We start from the raw sequence: 20,710 nt of genomic DNA, 5'->3' as shown, positions 1-20,710 counted from the left end.
CTTTTTCTCCCAAAATGGTTATCTAGAGGTCAGTGGACTACCAACAGTGGGACATCTCTGTGTGAGGTCAGATAGTTTGAAAACCAGGGGCACAAAGGGCAGCCTTAAGTTGCCAGTAAGATGTGAGAGATCTCCAGTGATGACAGGGGAAAAGATCACCAAAGAACCCATGAAGAGAGTCAACTTTGAACATCTCCCATGTTATGGATTGGATTATCCCCCTTAATAGATATGTTGAAGTCCTAACCCCTGTACCTGTGAATGTGACCATTTTGTGGACGTATGGTCTTTATTTGAAGATATTATCAGTTAAGTCAGTTAAGTCATAGTGGAGTAGAGTAGGTCTTGGTCCTAATCGCTTCTGAGTGGTGTCTTATAAAAGGAGAGAACAGACACAGAGTCAGGATCACACATATATAGGCAGAAGACATCATGTGAGGATTTGTCTACAAGCCAAGTAGTGCCAAGAAAAGCCCAGGGCTACCAGAAGCTCAAAGAGGCAGGAAGAATCTTCCCCTGGAGCTATAGAGAAAGAGATCATAGCCCTATCAGACGATGCCCTGAATTTGGACTTGTAGCCTCCAGAACTGTGAGACAATGATAGATTCCTGTTCTTCAAAGGCCCTCATCAGGTGGGATTTTGTTTTGGCAGTTCTAGGAGACCAAGATGTTCTTCAGGTGGTGGAAGTCAAACCAGCTCACCACACCACATGTTGAATTAATTTTTCCTGCTGCTTACCTCCCCTGCTAGCTTCTCTTTTCTTCATGTTAGCCCTGGAGAAGACAGAAGCAGCTTAGAGAATGAGATGAAGAAGAAGAGGCGCATAAGGCAACAAACAAGAGAAGAAAGCGAACATGTCTCACTTTCCCACCACAGGCAACAGGAACGAAACAGGCTGACTTGGGGGAGTAGTTTCAACTTCAAATAAATTGAGGAATTTTTGACTATTAAATATGACTCTACATTCTCCAGGAAGCCCTGGTGGAGCAGCGGTTAAAGTACTCAGCTGATAACCAAAAAGTCAGCAGTTCAAATGTACCAGGCACTGTGCAGGAGAAAGCTATGGCAGTCTGCTTCCCTAAAGATTTACAGCCTTGGGAGCCTATGGGACAGTTCTACTCTGTCCTATAAGGTTGCTGAGTCAACATCAACTTGACAGCAATGGAAATAAGGTTTCTTTTTTGAGATTTAAAGGGAACCAAGGACCTTATTATTATTTGAGAGTGAAGAAAAAAAAATCGTAGGACCTACACTTGAGTCCATTCAAGTAACAGGGAAGAACCAGCCCCATAGCAGGAGATTAGCTCTTCACTGATCGGAGACCCACTTACACAACATGCCTATTACATATTTCACCCAGGGGGCACATGGCAGTGAGTCGTGCTTTCCTCCTCTAATGTACCATTTATGTAAATAAATCTAGGAATTTCCCAACACCCTTGGACGCTTATCTTCTAAATAAAAAGAAAAAGTAAGAAGTATGTAAATGGCCCAGTTTCTGTTCTGAGATAAGTGGTTGTAGATTTTGGTAAAGTATCCTTCTGGCTTTAAATATTGGAAAAGCCATCTCAGGTGATGCAATGGTGACTGCTATCATGCTTTTTACACAAAAGATGCCCTCCTCCCTCTAATAGTTACAAGTCCAAACGGTGGAAATTTTTGTTTTATGTTAGGAATGGAGGTGCGGGTGGTTGGATAGAGGCTGAAAAGGTTTCTTTTTTCCTTCCTCTTTTTAAAGGTTCTTTTTAGGATTTGTGAAATTTAATGCTGAAAATCCCTGATGCTGAGCTGAGAAGAGTCAGAATGGATGGACAAAGCCACTCTTAAGCAGCACTTTGGAATGAGACCAAAAACCAAAACCAAACCTGTCTCTGTCGAGTTGCTTCTGACTGATAGCTATCCTATAGGGACCCTCTCAATCAAATGCCACCTTTTTAAAAGCACATGGAAGGTAGAAAAGAATCCACATATTCAAATCTCACAGTATCTTGAAAACTAGGACTAGGCAGTAGGGTTGAAAAAGCTAATGATCAATGGAATACAAAAAGTCACTTCAAAACAAGCCTCTGATATACCAGAGGACCTTCACATTTAGCATATTTGCTGGAATTTATTGATTAGTTTACATGGTTGGATTTTGTCACAGGTTCAAAGGTCAAAATAATGTGGAAAGTTTTAGTTAATCATCAGTGTTACTCTGTGGTACTGAAAATAAGAGCATAGAGGAAAATAATTTAGGTAGGGTAGAGCCACCCTGATATAATGGAGAGCTGTACCATGAGGATTGTCAATAGGGTTGTTTTATGTTACTCCTAAGATAAATAGGAAAAATGTCTGGCAGTTATAAGATAAAAAAAAAAAAAGCCAAGCCCATTGTCGTCAAGTTGATTCGGACTCATAGCGACCCTATAGGACAGAATAGAACTGCCCCACACAGTTTCCAAAGAGCACCTGGTGGATTTGAACTGCCGACATATTGGTTAGCAGCCATAGCTCTTAAACACTATGCCGCCAGGGTTTCCGAGTTATAAAGATAGTAGATTTTAATTCAGTGTAAGAAAACTTTATTATAACCATGGCTAACCAATAACCAAAATGGTAAGCAGCCTTTAGGAGAAGTAGGTTTGTTTTGTTACCGGAAATATTCAAATAGAATTTAAAGAACCACATATTTTAAAGATTTCTGAATTCAGTAGGATATTGTATGCTCATGATCTTTAAGGTCGCTTTCAACATTATGAGATAATCCCTTTTAGAAATAGTAAGAAATTTCATAAAACCTTTTTTTTTTTTTTTTTGCCAAATCTTAAGTATTGCAAGCCACAAAAAATAGGCCTCAGAAGAACTTTTTTCTCCTTTTGCGCATTTGAGCTAACTTCCTTTAATAAACTTTCCCTGTGAAACTAAAAAGGTTATTTTATTGATACTTTTATTGTGGCCATTTCATAACAGGCAAAATGAAGGTCTGAATTCAAATGAATTCAGACAAACATTTGGTGGAAAATTCTGTTTCTAGCCTTGCAGGTTCAGATTTTTCGTTTCACCAAAGAAGCAGACTTTCAGTGTGTGTGTTATGGCAATGTATGCGTGCACATGAATGTGAGTTTAAATGGACACTATAAATTATCCACTGGCGAATAGCTTCAATTAAATGGACTACTTGTGTTTGCACACAAATATTTTGGAATTCAAAGGTGTTGTGTATTGCTTGAGTTAGAATGTGCAATGATGAGAGAAAGATGGGAAACTAGATTGACTGCCTAAAGTTTAAAGTGCTTTTGGGACAATTTATTGCTGGAACATTCGGCCTTGGGCATAAAAGGAAGCAAGTAGAGGAGGCCCAAAAGGCAGGCACTGAGAAAACTCAGAATTACAATAGAAGGGTAAAAGTGCTCTTATAAAAATAGCCTGCAGAGGAAGCTCTTGTACCATTCATCTTTCAGGTGGAGTACGGAAACATATTTTTATTAAAAAGTAAATGTCACTTATTCATTTGTCCAAAGAGAGTCCATATAGCTTACAAGGCTAAGCAAATACATGTTATTTTCTCATTTTCAAAAAAACAACAAATCAATGCTCCAGTTAATGTGCAGTGTGATTACTGCAAATTTCTTGCTGATTCCATGGAGTATGGCTAAATAAGTGTTATTGTTATTTTTTTTAACACCAGTTGAGTTCACTTTGGTTCATATAGTTAAATCACATCTTAAATGAATTGTAAATGACATGCTCTGTCCTTTAAGGTACCATTTCATTACAAAGAGGGTGACATGGACTTTGATATAGCTCCAGTAAATATTGGCATAATCTTAGTGACTCTGCTGAAATCATTTTCACTTCAAGTGACTCTTCAGTACTAAATGTTTACAAATTTCTTTAACGGAATTTTTGCTTTTGGTAACAGCATGTCCCTTTTCTATCAGTATTGTGAAACACTCTGGTAAGTCATGTCCAATTCTGGACTTTTGAAAACAAATTTGATTTACTTTTGGGAAATCTTCACTGCTTCATGTACCTCAACTCTCCCAAAAAGGCTGAAAACATTCATTCATATATGAAACAGATATTTTTTGAGGGCTTACTGTGTGCCAGGCATTGGGTTCAAAAAAAAAAAAACCAAACCTGCTGTCGTCGAGTCGATTCCGACTCCTAGTGACCCAATGAGACAGAGTAGAACTGCCCCACTGGGTTTCCGAGGAGCACCTGGTGGATTTGAAGTGCCAGCATTTTGGCTAACAGCCGCACTCTTAACTGCTAGCCACGGAGGTTTCCTATTATACACAGTGGAGACCAAATATATAGTGGACAGCCACATCCCTGCCCTCACAGAACTTTCATTCTAATGGGGATAACAAATAAGATACCGTATTGGTACAAACTGTACTAAAAAAAGTTGTTTTGGATGCTTTGAACACTGTTGTTATAATATTTCTTTAAGACCTAATTTGGTCCCCTAGAAAATCTGTTTGTATATCAGGAGAAATAGATGGACTCAAAATAACATTGAACTGAATAGGCACTTTTAAAGGATGCTAGGATCTCTTCTAAACTATTTTCCTTTTGTGTTCTGGAGAATCATGGGCTTTCAGAGTTCTACTGAGCAGTTTATATTTTTGCAATTTTATTTCTTTGGCATTTTATTTTCCATTTTTCAATAACAGGCTCATCACTGTTGAAAAAGATCAGCACGTTTGTTAGTGTTTTCAATAAAACTTTCTGTTAAGAATATGCTTTGTGGTATTTATTCAAACCATTCAAACTAGATATTGGTGATTTCAGAACAGTAAGAAATTAAAATAGCTGATCTGGTTTAGGAAGCTGCCTTGATTATTGGAGATAACAAAAACTATTGCTGTATCACTGAAAACATTGGCAATGAAGAAGTGACAACTGAATTATGAGCACTTTCTTTTATTTCATTTTTCAGGCTTTTTTTTTTGTTTGTTTCATCCTTATCGATATTTTTAATTATTATAGAGAGTATTGATCTAGTTTTTCATGTTAATATTGATGTGTGAAAATGCATGCAATCCTATGAGTTCAAGTCAATGAAAAGAAATTCAGTTCTTCTAAAGGTAGAGACCTAGGTAACATCTATAGATTAATTAATCCAGAGGACATTAAATGTACCTGTTAGGATGTCATCACTGGAACATATAGTTTCACTTCAGATTTTCAAAATTCGAAAACCAGTGAAAACATCAGCCAGAAGCTACAGCAGCAATAGAGGGTAGCTTCATGTGCAAACAACTGTTCTTGGGCTCAGCCTGGCAGAAACCTATATAGCTGCCCCTCACATTCACCAAGGTCCCAAAGGAGGCATTCCTCTTCCATGTTTCTAATCCCACCTCCCCTTCACCTCCACAGGTGGGCCACTTCATCATTTATATGCATGGTGGCAGAGTGGTTAGGACCTATAACTGCTAACCAAAGTGTCGGCAGTTCAAATCCACCAGCTGCTCCTTGGAAACCCTGTGGGGGAGCTCTACTCTGTCTTATAGGGTCACTAAAAAAGAGTCGGAATTCAACTCAACGGCAATGGTATGCATAGGCAAAGACAGATAAGGAAATGTTCTTCTCCCTCCTTTGGGAGTAATTTCCCCAGGAATCTGATTAAGAAACTTAAAATTCATTGCAATGCTTAGGTTCTAAAACGATATAACCCCCGCCAACAAAACGGAACAAAAACAAGAACAAACCCGTTGCTGTTGAGACAGTTCCGACTCATTGCGACCCTATAGAACAGATTAGAATAGCCCCATAGGTTTTCCAAGGAGCGTCTGGTGGTTTCAAACTGCTGACCCTTTGGTTAGCAGCCAAGCTCTTAATCACTGAGCCACTAGGGCTCCAAAGCAATACGACGATAAATAATAATAATGTTATTAGCTGTCATCGAGTCAATTTTGACTCATGGTGACCCCATGTGTGTAAGAGTAGAACCATGCTCCAGAGGGTTTTCAAAGGCTGATTTTTTTTTTTTTTTGGTAAATAAATCACCAGACCTTTCTTCCAAGGCACCTCTGGGTGGACTTGAACCTCCAACCTTTTAGTTAATAGCCAAGGGTTTTAACATTTGCACCACCCAGGATCTCCATTATTATAATACTTAATATTTGAGTGTCAATAATTTGGCAGTTCTAAATATTCGATATGGGAGTCCCTGGGTGGCTCAAATGGTTCAACGCTCAGCTACTGGCATGAATTGGAATTGCTCCATGGCAACTAACATGATGACATTAGTGTCATTGGCGACGTGATGGAAAGAGTAAGTGGTGGTGATTCCTCTTTATTGGCTAATTATTTTTTAACATGTTGCTGTAAAAAAAAAAGCATAGCATGCTTACGAAAATACTTCGTGGGGGAGGCAATCAAGCGTAGAAGGTGCGTGTTATTTGTGTAAAAATACAATACTCTGCACTACAGGGTCACTATGAATCAGGATCGACTCCACGGATATGGATTTGGGTGTGGTTTTTGCCATCTATATCTCCATCTCCACACATGGTTTTGTCAAGAAGATCCCCTGAGCCATTTAAATGCATTTTTAAGTACAACTGATTACCATAAATAGCATTATTTTGCATAGGAAAACATCCTTTATAAAAATTAGTAATCATTCTTTTTATAAACATAAAATCTATACTTGTGTGTTAGTTTTTTATAAATCCCAAATAATTGTGTAGTAATTATCTGTTACATTGAAGAGCTAACAAGATATTTTTTTTTCCCTCAGTGGAATAAAATTTTCTAATTTCACACTAAATTCCAGGGAGAAACTGAAGATTCATTATCAGATACTTATAAGAACTGTGGTTTAAATGGGAATATTTCGTAAGTATTAAGCACTCACTACTATTTTGTTCAAGTATTAAAATTTAGATTGCTTTAAGTGCCTTTATAGCACTACATTTATCTTAGTGAGGCTAAAGAGAGCTTTTTAAACAAATAATTAATAATGAGCTTTGCCAGTAACACATAGGTAGAAAATGAAATGCTACTGTTGCCTGTAGAACATACCAAAAAAAAAAAAAAAACCAAACCAAACCTGTTGCCATCGTGTCGATTCCCATAGCGACCCTATAGGAGAGCAGAACCAACCCCCATAGGGTTTCCAAGAAGCACCTGGTGAATTTGAACTGCTGACTTTTTGGTTAGCAGCTGTCGCGCTTAACCACTACGCCAGCAGAGTTTGAGTAGAATGTATACCAAGTTTTAAATTCCAGCTGTCACTGTATTGTACCTTAAAATAAAAATAGAAAAACAGCTGTCATCGAGTCAATTTCAACTTAGGGCAACCCCATGTGTGTCAGAGTAGAACTGTGCTCCATCGGGTCTCCGAAGGCTGATTTTTCGGAAGTAAATCTCTAGGTCTTTCTTCTGTGGTGCCTCAGGGCAGACTCTTAGAGTTGAGTGTGTTAATAATTTGCACTGCTTAGGGACTCCTCCCTTAAAAGAAACACCCACTTATATGTTAGCAAAGTCAACAATTCAAATATTTTTTGTTATTGATGTTAAAAAAAAAAAAAACCTACTATATATTTATCATATGAAAGTATTTTATTTTTAAAATCAATTAGTTCAATAAAAGTTAATTAAAAAAATAAAATCAATTACTAGCTAATGTTTATAGCAGGAAAGATAAGTAACAAATTTATGAATTTACTTTCACTTTCTATTTTAGGACTAAAATGTATTGGTTTTTTAGAGACTATATTCTTAGTTATATATTATCATGTTCAATATAAAACAAAGTTGCAGTTGTTTGCATATGAAAGCATCATGGTTTTCTTTCTCTAAGATAAAATGCACAGGTTGTTAAATATAAACATATTATGGAATTTATATGTAATTACATTTATGAATGATATGATTGATAACTAATTATTTTGCCTGATTTTTGTGTAAAGAGGCAATCAATTGGTAATCTTCCTTTCCTTAGACAACGTGAAGACTCAAACTATTACCAAGGCTCTAAAAAGGGGAAACTCAATTGCTCATGGGGTCTAGGAACAGCGTAACTTACATTCAAGCCAAGTGAAGAAAGGAAAATGCCCAGGGTGAGAACCATGGATCTAGTAAAAAAGGGGCAGTCAAAATTCATTATTGCCATTTGAAAATTTGGCCCTTTTTACCACACTGTCTCATGCTTCTAGAGAGACTAGAAATCTGGGTTTTTATGTGAAATCTCCAAGTTTTTCAATCTTGGTGACAAGTCAAATTACACTTTAAAAACACTTTGCTGGTTCAAACCATGAGGCTAAAGAAAACACATACATGGGAGGCTGTATTTTATTTAGAGCATAGGTTCTGGCACCAGGCAACCTGGATTTGAATCCCTGCTGCCCCGGTTAATAGTGAGACAGGGGCAAGTGGTCCATCTGCTCCATTCCTTAGTTTTCTCATTTGTAAAATGGACGTGATGGTATCTCATATGACTACTGTAAGGAGTAAATAAATTAATATATGTAAAGTGCACAAAACAGTGCCTACCCCCTCCATAGTAAACAGTATACACTTGTCAGTAGTTATTATTATTATGACCTGAATCCAGTCAATATGTAGCTACTGTTATACATACGCATGAGGCAAATGTTTATTGACCATCTTACTAGGAGCAAGGCACCGTGAAAAGGAAACTCTAAAGCCACCAATCCTTAAGAATCCTATGTCTAAAGATAAGTATACAAAACCAACAGTGATTGTTGCCATACAGATTGAAACAAACCAGTGTGGAACTTAAGAATGGAAGAAGGCTTTTAGAAAGCATCCTGAAAGGAACTGTTACTTGAAGTGGACCATGAATGATGGGATTTTAAAAAAAAGGATTTTAAAAAAGGTAAATGAGTTAAGATGGAGTCCAGGCAAACTGTTAAGCACTCAGCTACTAACCAAAAAGTTGAAGGTTTGAAACCACCCAGAGGTAGCTGGAAAGAAAGGCTTGGAGATTTACTTCTGAAAACCACAGCCACTGAAAACCCTATGAGGGCAGTTCTACTCTGAAACACATGAGGTTGTCATGAGTTGAAATCGACTGGACAGTAACTGGTTTGATTTTTTATTTAAATGAGTTTTGGAGGTAAATTTAAGAGGAGAAAGAGTTAGAATACTCCTAAGTCATGTCTGGAGAATAACGAGTAATCCAATAAGGAAACCAGTATGGAACTTAAACACAAAAAGTCTTTGCAGCCAAGTCTACTTATCTCTTTTTTTAAGGTATTGGAGAATCTATTGAAATGTATTTATGTAGAGGAATGGCCAGCCCATGTAGTATTCAAGGACAAGTCTAGGATTTAAGATAAATAATACCTTCTTTAAGAGGTATTGTCATGGGTCGAATTATGTCTCCCCAAAAATGTGTGTATCAACTTGGTTAACCACGATTCCTAGTATTGTGTGGTTGTCCTCCATTTTGTAATTATAATTTTATGTTGAGAGGATTAGGGTGGAATTGTAACACCACCCTTACTCAGGTCACCTCCCTGATCCAAGGTAAAAGGAGTTTCCCTGGAGTGTGGCCTGCACTGCCTTTTATCTCTCAAGAGATAAAAGGAAAGGGAAGCAAGCAGAGAGTTGGGGACCTCATACCACCAAGAAGCAGCACCAGGGGCAGAGCGAATGCTTTGGACCTGGGGTCCCTGAGCCTGAGAAGCTCCTCAACCAGGTGAAGACTGAGGACAGGGCCTTCCTCCAGAGCTGACAGAGAGAGAAAGCCTTCCCCTGGAGCTGACACCCTGAATTTGGACTTTTAGCGTACTTTACTGTGAGAAAATAAACTTCTCTTTGTTATAGCCATCCACTTGCGGTATTTCTGTTACAGCAGCAGTAGATAACTAAGATAGCTATTTTGTGGAATATATTAATCTATGTAAAAATGCCCAACAGTATATATTCAATGAATGCTAGCATTGTTTTACAGTAAAATCCAATGATAAAACACATGCAAATATCATGGAATTCGCTCTAGTCTTTGCCTGAGGCGGCAGGCTAATGGTTATTTTCTGATCAGGGGAATGTGGAAGAAAAAATAAAAATGGGAGAGTAAGCTACCAGGAAGCAGGGAAATAAGTCAGTACCCTCCCCCCTCCCCCACCCCATTATCTCCTGGCCAACCCTCCCTGAATCTGGCTCATGAAGCGGTTGCCTAATAACAGGTAGATTCCTTGATTCCCTGCTCTTCCCTTCAGGAAGTGCCAGGCAGTCACAGCATCCAGAAATACTGCATTAGATTTCTATTGCTGCTGTAACAAATTACCACGAATTTGTGGCTTCACCAACACTAATTATTGCCATGTGGTTCTGTAGGATGGAAGAAATCAGAGAAAGCACTGAGGAGATTTCTACAGCAAAATTCTCTGTACAAGGCTGATCCATGAGAGAAACATTTCAGGGCTGGAATTTATAGAATGTAGAAATAATTTATTTTTTTAGAAATAATTGAATGTAGAGAACAAAGAGCAAAATAAAATCCAAGACTGTAAAGGGTTGTATATAAATTATTAAAATGAGATAGAGCCAAGAAAAGAAATAGGGAAGTTAGAGCCACTTTCATTGAATGGTGATGAACTGGGGTTTCGACTAGCTGTGGATGAGTGTGATAAGTAACATGAATTTCACTTAATTTTCATTAAATGGTGCTATCTTTTGCCATTGCCAAGTCAATTTTGACTAATTGCAATCCTATAGGACAGAATAGAACTGCTCCATAGAGTTTCCAAGGAGTGGCTGGTAGATTCTAACTGGTAACCTTTTGGTTACCAGCTGAACTTCTAACTACTGAGCCACCAGGGCCCCCAAGTGGTGCTTTAAAAAAAAAAAAACCAAGCCCATTGCCACTGACTCTATCAATACTCATAGTGACTCTAGAGGACAGAGTAGAACTGCCTCATATAGTTTCCAGGGAGCAGCTGGTAGATTTGAACTGCCAGACTTTTGATTAGCAGCTAAGCTCTTAACCACCGAGCCAACAAATGGTGCTAAAAATCCCAAAAAACCCATTGCTGTCGAGTGGATTCCAACTCATAGTGGCTGTATAGGACAGTAGAACTGCCCCATATGGTTTCCAAGGAGGGCCTGGTAGATTCGAACTGCCGACCTTTTGGTTAGCAGCTGTAGCTCTTAACCACTATACCAACAGGGCTTCGCAAATGGTGCTAGTGACTGGTTATTTCTTATATTTGATCTTAGTTTAGTGAAAGATCATATTTCATATATCTATTTTATGAGCACAACAGTGGCTGAGATTATTGTCTTTGAAACCCAACTACTTGGTTTAGAATATTGGTTTTACCAAGTACCAGCTGAGTAAACTTGGATAAGTTATTGTAAACTCCCTGTTCCTCAGTTTCTTCATCTGTAAATGGTGGTAATAATAATAACACACTCATGATGGTATTGTAAGAATTAAGTGAGTTTATCCAAAAGATTTTAAACATGTTGGCACCTTGTAAATAAAATATTAACTATTATTTTAATCACAGTGCAAAAAACCTAATGCCAATGCTTCACAGGCAGTAGATACTTTATATAATAGTAATTATAATAAAAATAAAAACAATAACAAACCTTAATAAAGAGTTTACTGCTTCTAGGATATCTATTATGTATCCTAATTCACACTTAATTTTGCTTTAATACCCCCAATTTTTTTTTTTTTTTTTTTTGTGATATTCTAACAAAAGCTTATCGAACACTTACTATGTGCCATGTGGTGTTATGAAACTGGGAATTACAGTAAGGAACAAAAATTAAACCCCTTGATTTTGTACAGCTTACATTCTATATTTGTACATTTGTTCTAATAAGTCAACAGCTAGTGGTCACATGGTGATAAATGCTAAGAAGAAATATAAAGCAGAATAAGGGGACAGAAAGTGATGGAGCGGTAGGTGGTATGTGAGGTGGGTTGGCCAGGAACCCCTCTCTAAGAGTGGGCTTGGAGCATACCTGAAGGAATTGAGGGAGGGAGCCATGTAGATACCTGGGTAATGAGTGGATCCAGAAGAGGGAAGAGCTAGTGTAAGCCCTGAGATGACAAAGTACACTGAGTATGGGGAAGTGTGGAGGCCAGTGTGGCCAGAGCAGATAAGTTTGGGGGAAAGTAGCAGGAGATGCTACCAGAGAGGTAGGAGTAAGCAGAATAAAGAAGTTAAAAACTAAAAAACAAAAAAGAAAATTTTCTTTTTTGTTTTTAACTTCTTTATTCTGCTTACTCCTACGTCTCTGGTAGCATCTAATGCTACTTTCCGTAAAGAAGTTAGGTAACCATAAATACTGAGGGAGAGAGTAATCGATTCGCTATAGGATTTTTGTTCTTTTCTTTGTTTGTATATAAACTCAAGGCCTTTTAAAGAATGTGTGGACACTTATCCCTATAACACACTCACAATGGTGGCTGCATACCTGGCATTGCACTTTATAGCAATGAAGCTAACATTGCTATTGATTTCCAGTGAGGTCAACATGGTTTTTGATGATAAACTTATCTACCTCTCTGACATCAGCTCCCTCTAAGCCTATGCTTTTACTCTGACTTCTTTATCAACTTAGATGACACCAAGCTTGTCCTTAGCTCTGAAAGTTCTGTACCAAATTCCTTCTACTTGAAATGTGCTTCTATATCTATACATGATTCTCTCTTTTTCTTCGCATAGATTTCGAATTCTACATCACCTCCTCAATAACCATTGTGTAGAGAGTTTACCTACTTACCTCAAATTACTTCCTTCTGGCATTCTGTACAGCTAAGATCCTGAATCAAACTTAGGACAACTTTATTGTTTAAGAGACTAGTGATAAAGGGACAACTTGCAAAACTGAAACATTGATTCAGTGGTGGTTCAGGGGATTGGAATAGTCCTCATTGTTTAGGGCTGTTTTGACAGGGAAATGGGAGAAGGAAAAATATAGCTCCCACCAACCCAAAGGGGACTTTCTTCTTGTTGTTTGATATTGTGTTCAGTAAAAATATGTAGGCCAAAAATTAAATACTTAAAAAAGAAAATGTTCATGATAAATATCCCTTTCTTGACAAGAGCTCTTATAAAGTACAATGGTTTGTTTCCTGTTGGCATTATTTTTTTTAGTAATCGTGTAACTGTGTCAGCAGCCTTTGTTGCCTGCTTTTGAGAAAAGGGAAATATACAATTGAGCAGATTAGTGCCTCATGTATTTTAGCTCTGGGAAAAGAAGCCAAATGGAGGGAACTGAATGGCAAACACAGCTTTCTGTCGGGTGTGGAGTGGCTAAAGTGAAAGTATTTTTATGACACCATCTAGATTTGGCAGATTTAAGAAGCCCTTCTTTCCCAAGGGAGCCCCGGTGGTGCAGTGGTTAAGAGCTACAGCTGCTAACCAAAAGGTCAGCAGTTTGAATCCACCAGCCACTCCTTGGAAACCCTATGGGGCAGTTCTACTCTGAGTCAGAATCGACTCTACAGCTATGGCAACACATTTGGGTTTTTTTTTTTCGGTCTCACCCAAGAGAGTCCCTGGGTAGTCCAAACAGTTAAGTGCTGGGCTATTAATGGAAAGATTGGTGGTTTGAACCCACCCAAAGGTGCCTGGGAAGAAAGACCTGGCAATCTGCTTCCAAAAGGTCACAGCCATGAAAACACTAGGGGGTGCAGTTCTACTCTGCAACACATAGGGTCGCCATGAATCAAAATTGATTGAAAGGCAACAAGTTTGGCTTTTTTTTGTCTTCTCTCCTAAGAGACCCCTAAGAGCTTGCCTCCTGAATCCCAGTGCCATTCGATGGGAGAATACTGGCCTAATTGGAGATGATGCTCGCGTTGACAGCAGATTTTCTCCTTTATATCCAAAATTTCCTGAAGGGTGGTTCTATGGGACATAGGTATTTTAGAAAAGAGTCAATATGTTTGGCAAATTCTAGGTTAAATAAAGTTTCTTTTCTGTAGAGCTTCCCAGAGCCTTTAAGATAATAAAGGGATTGATGGTGAATCCAGCAAGAATGACTAATGTATGGCTTATTTCTTAAATATATTTGATAGTGAAAACTTTTTTAAGGGTGAGTCTTGAGTAAAACACACTTTGGAAAAGCAGTTCTAGAAAAACACAGTGGGTGGTCAGCTATCTAGAACTGGAACAAGCAGAGAGAACTGCAACTCAGACCAATTCCTCACCTTCCAAGACTCCTCTGAACCTAAGATTCCTCTGAACTCTTCTAAACCATACACTTTGCAGCTTCCTGGTGGATGCTCTGTGGCAAATTAAGACAATGATGAGCCTTGCTACTGGGAGAGAACACACATAGCCTCCGAATAAATATCTGACTTGGTCAGCAGGAGATTCCTTGCTCTTTGGGGCATGCTCAGGTAATAGAGAATAAAGAACTCATAATAGGTCAGAACCACTGTACTCAAATACTGGACATTTATTGCTAACAAATATATTTGATATGTCTCAAGGGATATAATCTGACCTGTGATCCCTGGGTAGTCTGACTGAAGTTCATTGTGAAGTTCAGATCTTCAAGGGAGCTGACCTGATGATTTTAGCAGCTATTTCACCAGGGTCTGAGGGATTGTTGAAGAAAGTCAAAATATCATTTGCAAAATACTTTGTTATTCTCTAGAGAACATTGTCATATTTTGAGGTAACGCCAATGCACACTTACTGAGTTGGCAGTCTGAAACAGTGATTCATACCCCAGGTTATGTCCTATATAATTGCAAGGCACATATCATTCTACAACGTAGCCATTTCTGGAACTTCTTTCTTTGAAGATCATGATCAGAACTTGTTTCAGTAGAATTTTCAGGTTTGGATCTGCCCCAGGGAAAACTTGGGCCAAGGAATCAGCTTTCAAAATTTCTTGGGACTTGGCCGATTCAGAGGTCTTATAAGGGACACAATTTATTTTGCTTATTCAAATCTCATTATATCTCAGGAAGATTTTATAGTCTTATACAAGTAAGCTAAAGGTCCTTCAATAAGACTGTAAAATCTTCCTGAGATATGTTGGGATATGAAAAGGCAAAGTAAATTGTGTCCCTTATAAACCCTCTGAATCGTCCAAGTCCCAAGGAATCCTGAAAGCTGACTCATTGGCCCAAGGTTTCCCTGGGGCTAGTTAAGCATATGGTTGCTAACCAAAACTTTGGCAGTTTGAATCCACCAGTCCCTCCTTGGAAACCCTATGAGGCAGTTCTACTCTGTCGTATAGAGTCTCTACAAGTCAGAATCAACTCGATGACAACGGTTTAGCTTACTTATGAGTGAGTAAAATCAAATTTAAAATAATTTGAATGATAAAAGTAAGATCAAAGAAAAGAAAATATAAAAAGAATAAGGAAAAGTCAGGAATAAGACTATTCATGTCACAGTTAATAACGGATAACTCCTGGGATGCACACATTTTATTCTATTGGTTAGGTAGATTATCAGCATTAATGCTGGAGTATGACTTGGGTGAGGCTGCTAGCTGACAGCATTAAATGAAAAATTTAATTTTATCTAACAAGATGAATGCAGAATCCATTATAAGCATTAAAGGATTAACCAGAAAAGTAAAATTAAAACTGATACGGAAGGTGCCCCAAGCTGCAAAACTTAGAAAATTGCATACTTTTCTGAATTTTAGTTTGTATCATTTAAAAATGTTTTCAAACATTGCCCAAAGATGAAGACACCATTTAAAGAATAGCTTTAATGAACCACCTGGTTGGGTTTCATAGCTATAGGAAATTCTCATTTACGTGGGGGCCTTTTAGGAACTATAATGCATTTTCAAATACTGTGAGATTCCTTGAAGAGGATAAAAAAGAAATCTGTCAGTTCACTTCATGTGCCATTGGCATGGTGCATTGTACTCTCGATAACAATAAATATTTGAAGTCTGGAAGAATGCTCAGTGATGAATCATAGTCTCTATTTGCACTGTCTTTTAACAATTAAAAAAAATTAATTTCAAACTATTCTCTCCTGACCTTACTTATTAAAAAGAAAGGAAAAAAAGGGGGGGGGGAATCAATGAACTTTAACTTCCTTTTTCTCTCTTTCATGAGATTATGATCTTGATTTTTTTAGTTCTAATTTAACACTATATGGCACAGCTGAGCTCAGATTAGGTCCTTCTTGATCAAATCATCCCCTTTCTCTCTAACATATTTGCCAATTCTCACTTGTTTATCGCCTATTTTGTAATTTTTTATGGTAACAGCACACTAGACTAGGAAGAGTTTTTGTAAACGGGCACAGCACTGGAAGTCTTACCTCTCTCTAGGGCATGGACAAATGCTACAGTAAGCAGGAGAACCAGTACCCCCTTCATCTTCCTGTCGCTGAGTCCTGCAGAACCTCCTGTCTCCCGTAGATAACCACGGAAAAGATGACAGCCAAGAGTAACCAGTTCCCTTTTACTAGGACTCCCAACTGTGAACTAATCAATTATTAATCTCTATACAGAAGCAAAGGCCAGTCACCCTCAGCCCACAGAGATAAATAATATCATCAATCAATACAAATAGACACCCTGGGGATAATGTATTGGAAAATCTAGGAGATTTTAATCATTAACTTCGTCAAACTTCAGAAGAGCCAGAGTGTACATAGATTATTTTCCTCTGCTTCCTTTCTCCAAAATTTATTTAAAGTATTGAATGTAAGGGGTACGTTTGTTCCTTGTTATAAGATTATGTGTCTTATTTGGACATTCCCTGTCCTTCTTATGTATAAATGGAGATTTTGGAGATGATCTCTGTCTTTTTGTCTGTCTCCCTCTTTGTTTAAACCAACTACGAATAAGGATTATCTTAAAATATTACAGATCAGATGATTAAGCAATATGGGGGGGAAAAAGAGTGATAAGCCAATTCAATGTCACTCCTCAAATCCATAATTTCAATGTTATAAACAATTTTATATGAGATGATGTGCTAATGCTTTATGCTGTTTTATACTTATTGAAGCGCTGGCATACATATTGTTAAAAATAGTCCTTGAAGTGGGCCAATAATATACTAGAGAGGTTAAATGACTTGCCCCAAATCATAAAAATCAGTGGCAAATATTGATCTCCTTACAGCTTGTTTAAAGTTCTTTCTTCTAGTACATTTTAGGATAATATGATTTAGGTGCTCACAGTGGCCTTAGAGATCATAGATTTCACCATCTCCATTTTACAGAAGAGGAAACTGAACCCAGGTAGATTCTGAGACTTGCACAGAGAGGCACAGAGGCACAGGTAGCTATCGATAGTCAGAAGTAGTATAGCTGCTAGTTCTTTGCCAGCCTTGTTTTTCAGGAAGCAGGGTCAGGTAAGGATTGGGTACACAGACTGTGAAATCTAATCTCTACACAACTCTTACTGGCTGTGTAATCTTGGGAAATTTATTTTGGCTCCCTGAGCCTCATTTTCCTCCTCTGTAAAATAATGATAACTCTTAGCATCCATATCACAAGATCCTTCTGAGTTTAATGAAGATAATTCATTGCATGGTTTGTTGTAACACTTAGACATGGTAATATGCATTAATGTTACTTGTTATTCTAGTTGTTGCCACTTTCTCCCACTGACTCCCCAAATTTATAATCGTATCTGAGAATGTCATTGGAACTAATCAGTCCTGTAACAAAGTGGAAGATTTAATGGGTAGATTCCATCAAAATATCAATAAACAGCAATAAGCAGTTACATTTTTAGTCAGACCTATCTATATTGAAAATACTTGGGGAGCTAGGTTAAGAAAACAGTTCACCTTGTAGGAAAATGATAACTAAGCAAGATCAAAGCAGAGTCAATAATTCATATGGTAAATGAAATTAGCAACTACTGTAAACATTTCTGCACTAAATAATGTGGAAAGATAGTTTTCCCTTCAAGGACCTATTATATCTTCTTATTGCTTATTACAAATCTTTTAAACTTTCCCTTTTGGTTCAACTACTAGTTTATTTTACAAGTTAACTTAAAAAATGTGCTTTATGCTTACTGTAAATTATTTGGAAGTAAAGAAACCCTAAATGAGTGAAAAAAGTTAAAAAAAAAAAACAAGAACCCCAGAACTCAGAAGGAATAGCTGTTAACATGTTAATAGTATGTTTCTATAGTTTCTGTTTTTTTAAGATAATGCAACATATGAACTTTTGTATGATTTATTATTTAATATTATTTCACAGTACTTTTCTAACAATTAGTTCATTCAAAGATACATTTGAATTGTTTCCCATGAATTTTGCTACAGAGTTTGAGAGCAACCTGGTCTCTCATTAAAAAAAAAAAAATCATAACTTTATCTCTGCTTTGGCAATAATGTCTACCACTTTTGTTTAATGATAAACAACATGTAGCAAGAATTGCAACATCTCGTTTAGGTGTCCTCTTGAGAAATCTCTACAAAAACTGCCAAATACATTCGCTTGGTTGAGTTTATCTTTTGCTAAGTGAAAATTGGCACTAACATGCTAGTAGCTAAATATATGAAACTCTTCTCAGTTTTATTTATGTAACTCTCCTTAATCTTTAAAATGTTGAGTGCTTACAGCAATTCCAAAACCAGGAAGAAAGAATCATGATTGGCCTAAATAAGTAACATCATGTGGCAGTGATTATACTAGTAGGTCAGATGGGGAGAAAAGGTTTACAGCAGCAGTCAAAGCAACTCAGAAATTTATTCCAGAAATAGATTTATTTTTGGTGAGAATACAAGTGTTCATTTTATACTTATTATTTAAATTACACATGCACATTTAAAAATGTATTGTGGTAATACATATAACAAAATTTGCCATTTTAGTCATTTAAAGTGTACAATTCAGTGACATTAGTTACGTTCACTAGGTTGTGCAACCATCACAACTATCTATTCCCAAAATGTTCTCATCACTCCAAATGGAAACCCAGTATTCATTAAGCAATAACTCCACAGGCCCCCTCCCACCTGCCCCATGTAAACACTAATCTACTTTGGTCTCTATGCATTTGCCTTTTTTTGATATTTCATACCAGTGAAGTTATACAATATTTGTCCTTTTGTATCTGGCTTATTTCATTCAACATATGTTTTCAAGTTTCATCCATGTTGTAGCATGCATCAGACAGACATTCATTTCTCACTCTTTTTAAAAAAATTTATTTTGTTGTTGTTGTTGAGACTATACACAGCAAAAATACACCAATTCAACCATTTCTACACGTACAATTCAGTGAAGTTTACGTTTTTCAACTTCTGCAACCATTCTTACCCTCCTTTTCTGAGTTGTTCCTCCCCTAATTACATAAACTCACAGCTCCCTAAGGTTCCTATCTAATCTTTTGAGTTGCTGTTGTCACTTTGATCCTATATAAAAAAAAAATATATATAGGTAGCTCTTAAAAGAGCGTAATGCTCAAGGCAAACATTTTTTACTATTTAAGCTAAAGTATTGTTTTGGTTTTAAGAAGACTTCAGGGGGTATTTTTGGTTTAAGGGCAATAGTTTCAAGCATTTATCCAGGCTCCATGGCTCCAGAAAGTCTGGAATCCATGAGAATTTAATTTTTCCCCTTTTGATCAGGATTTTTCTATACACTCTTTGATGGAAAAATTTAGCAATGGTAGCCAGACACCACCCAGTTCTTCTGGTCTCTTAGCAAAGGAGGCAGTTATTCAAGGAGGCAATTAGCAACATCCTCCTCATATTCCTGACCTCTTTCTTCCTCTGTTGCTGCAGGCGAATAGAGACCTATTATCATGCTTTGGATGGCTGCTTGCAGACTTTTAAGACTCCAGGCACTAAGCAAAGAACCAGTAGGTGGAAAAGAAGCACTAATCACATTAAAAGACCAATTAACTGGGATATCCCATGAAACAATGAGCCTAAATCTCCAAAACAAGGAATAAAATCCCATGAGGTGTTTGGTTGTACACAAGCAGCCTCAGCAGCTACTCTTTTTTTTTTTTGTAAGTATACAACATTTGCCAATCCAACTTTTTGCAGGTGTACAACTTATTGACCGCAATTACAATAATTGATGAATAATACTCCATTGTATATGTGTACCACATTTTGTTTATCTATTCATTTGTTGATGGACACTTGGGTTGTTTCCACATTTTGACTATTGTGAATAATGCTGCAATGAATATTAGCGTGCAAGTATCTGTTTCAGTCCCTGCTTTCAATTCATTTGGATATCTACCCAAAAGTGGAAATGTTGGGCCCAGAAATAGATTTTTTTAGAGAAATATTCATGAAATATTTAACTAATCAGTGTCTGTCAGTTTGTTGTACTGTGGGGGCCTGCATGTTGTGATGCTGGAAGCTATGCCACGGGTATTCAGATACCAGGGTCACCCATGGAGGACAGTTTCAGCTGAGCTTCCAGGCTAAGACAGACTAGGAAGAAGGACCTGGCAGTCTACTTCTGAAAAGAATCAGCCACTGAAAACCTTATGAATAACAGTAGCACGTTGCCTGATACAGTGCCAGAAGATGAGCCCCCCATGTGAAAGGTACTCAAAAGATGACTGGGGAAGAGCTGCCTCCTCAAAGTAGAGTTGACCTTAATGATGTGGATGGAGTAAAGATTTCGAGACCTTCATTTACAGATGTGGAATGACTCAAAATGAGAAGAAACAGCTGCAAATATCCATTAATAATCAGAACCTGGTATGTATGAAGTATGAATCTAGGAAAATTGGAAATCATCAAAAACGAAATGGAATGCATAAACATCAATATCCTAGGCATCAGTGAGCTGAAATGGACTA

At 37.5% G+C, this 20,710-nt stretch overlaps 1 protein-coding gene across 1 annotated transcript in view; it reads right to left on the bottom strand.

Annotated features, from left to right (window-relative positions):
* The window catches only part of GC (GC vitamin D binding protein), a 75,015-nt gene that overhangs the window by 41,287 nt on the left and 13,018 nt on the right, over nt 1-20,710 (bottom strand). The window contains exon 2 of the mRNA XM_010594185.3: nt 16,234-16,399. Within this exon, the coding sequence (XP_010592487.2) occupies nt 16,234-16,399 (166 nt within the window). The remainder of the gene's footprint in view (nt 1-16,233; nt 16,400-20,710) is intronic.

Source organism: Loxodonta africana, chromosome 5, assembly GCF_030014295.1.
Source record: "Loxodonta africana isolate mLoxAfr1 chromosome 5, mLoxAfr1.hap2, whole genome shotgun sequence".
Lineage (NCBI taxonomy): Eukaryota > Metazoa > Chordata > Mammalia > Proboscidea > Elephantidae > Loxodonta > Loxodonta africana.
Note: the sequence above shows the minus strand (reverse complement) of the source record. Positions and strands in the feature narration are given on the sequence as shown.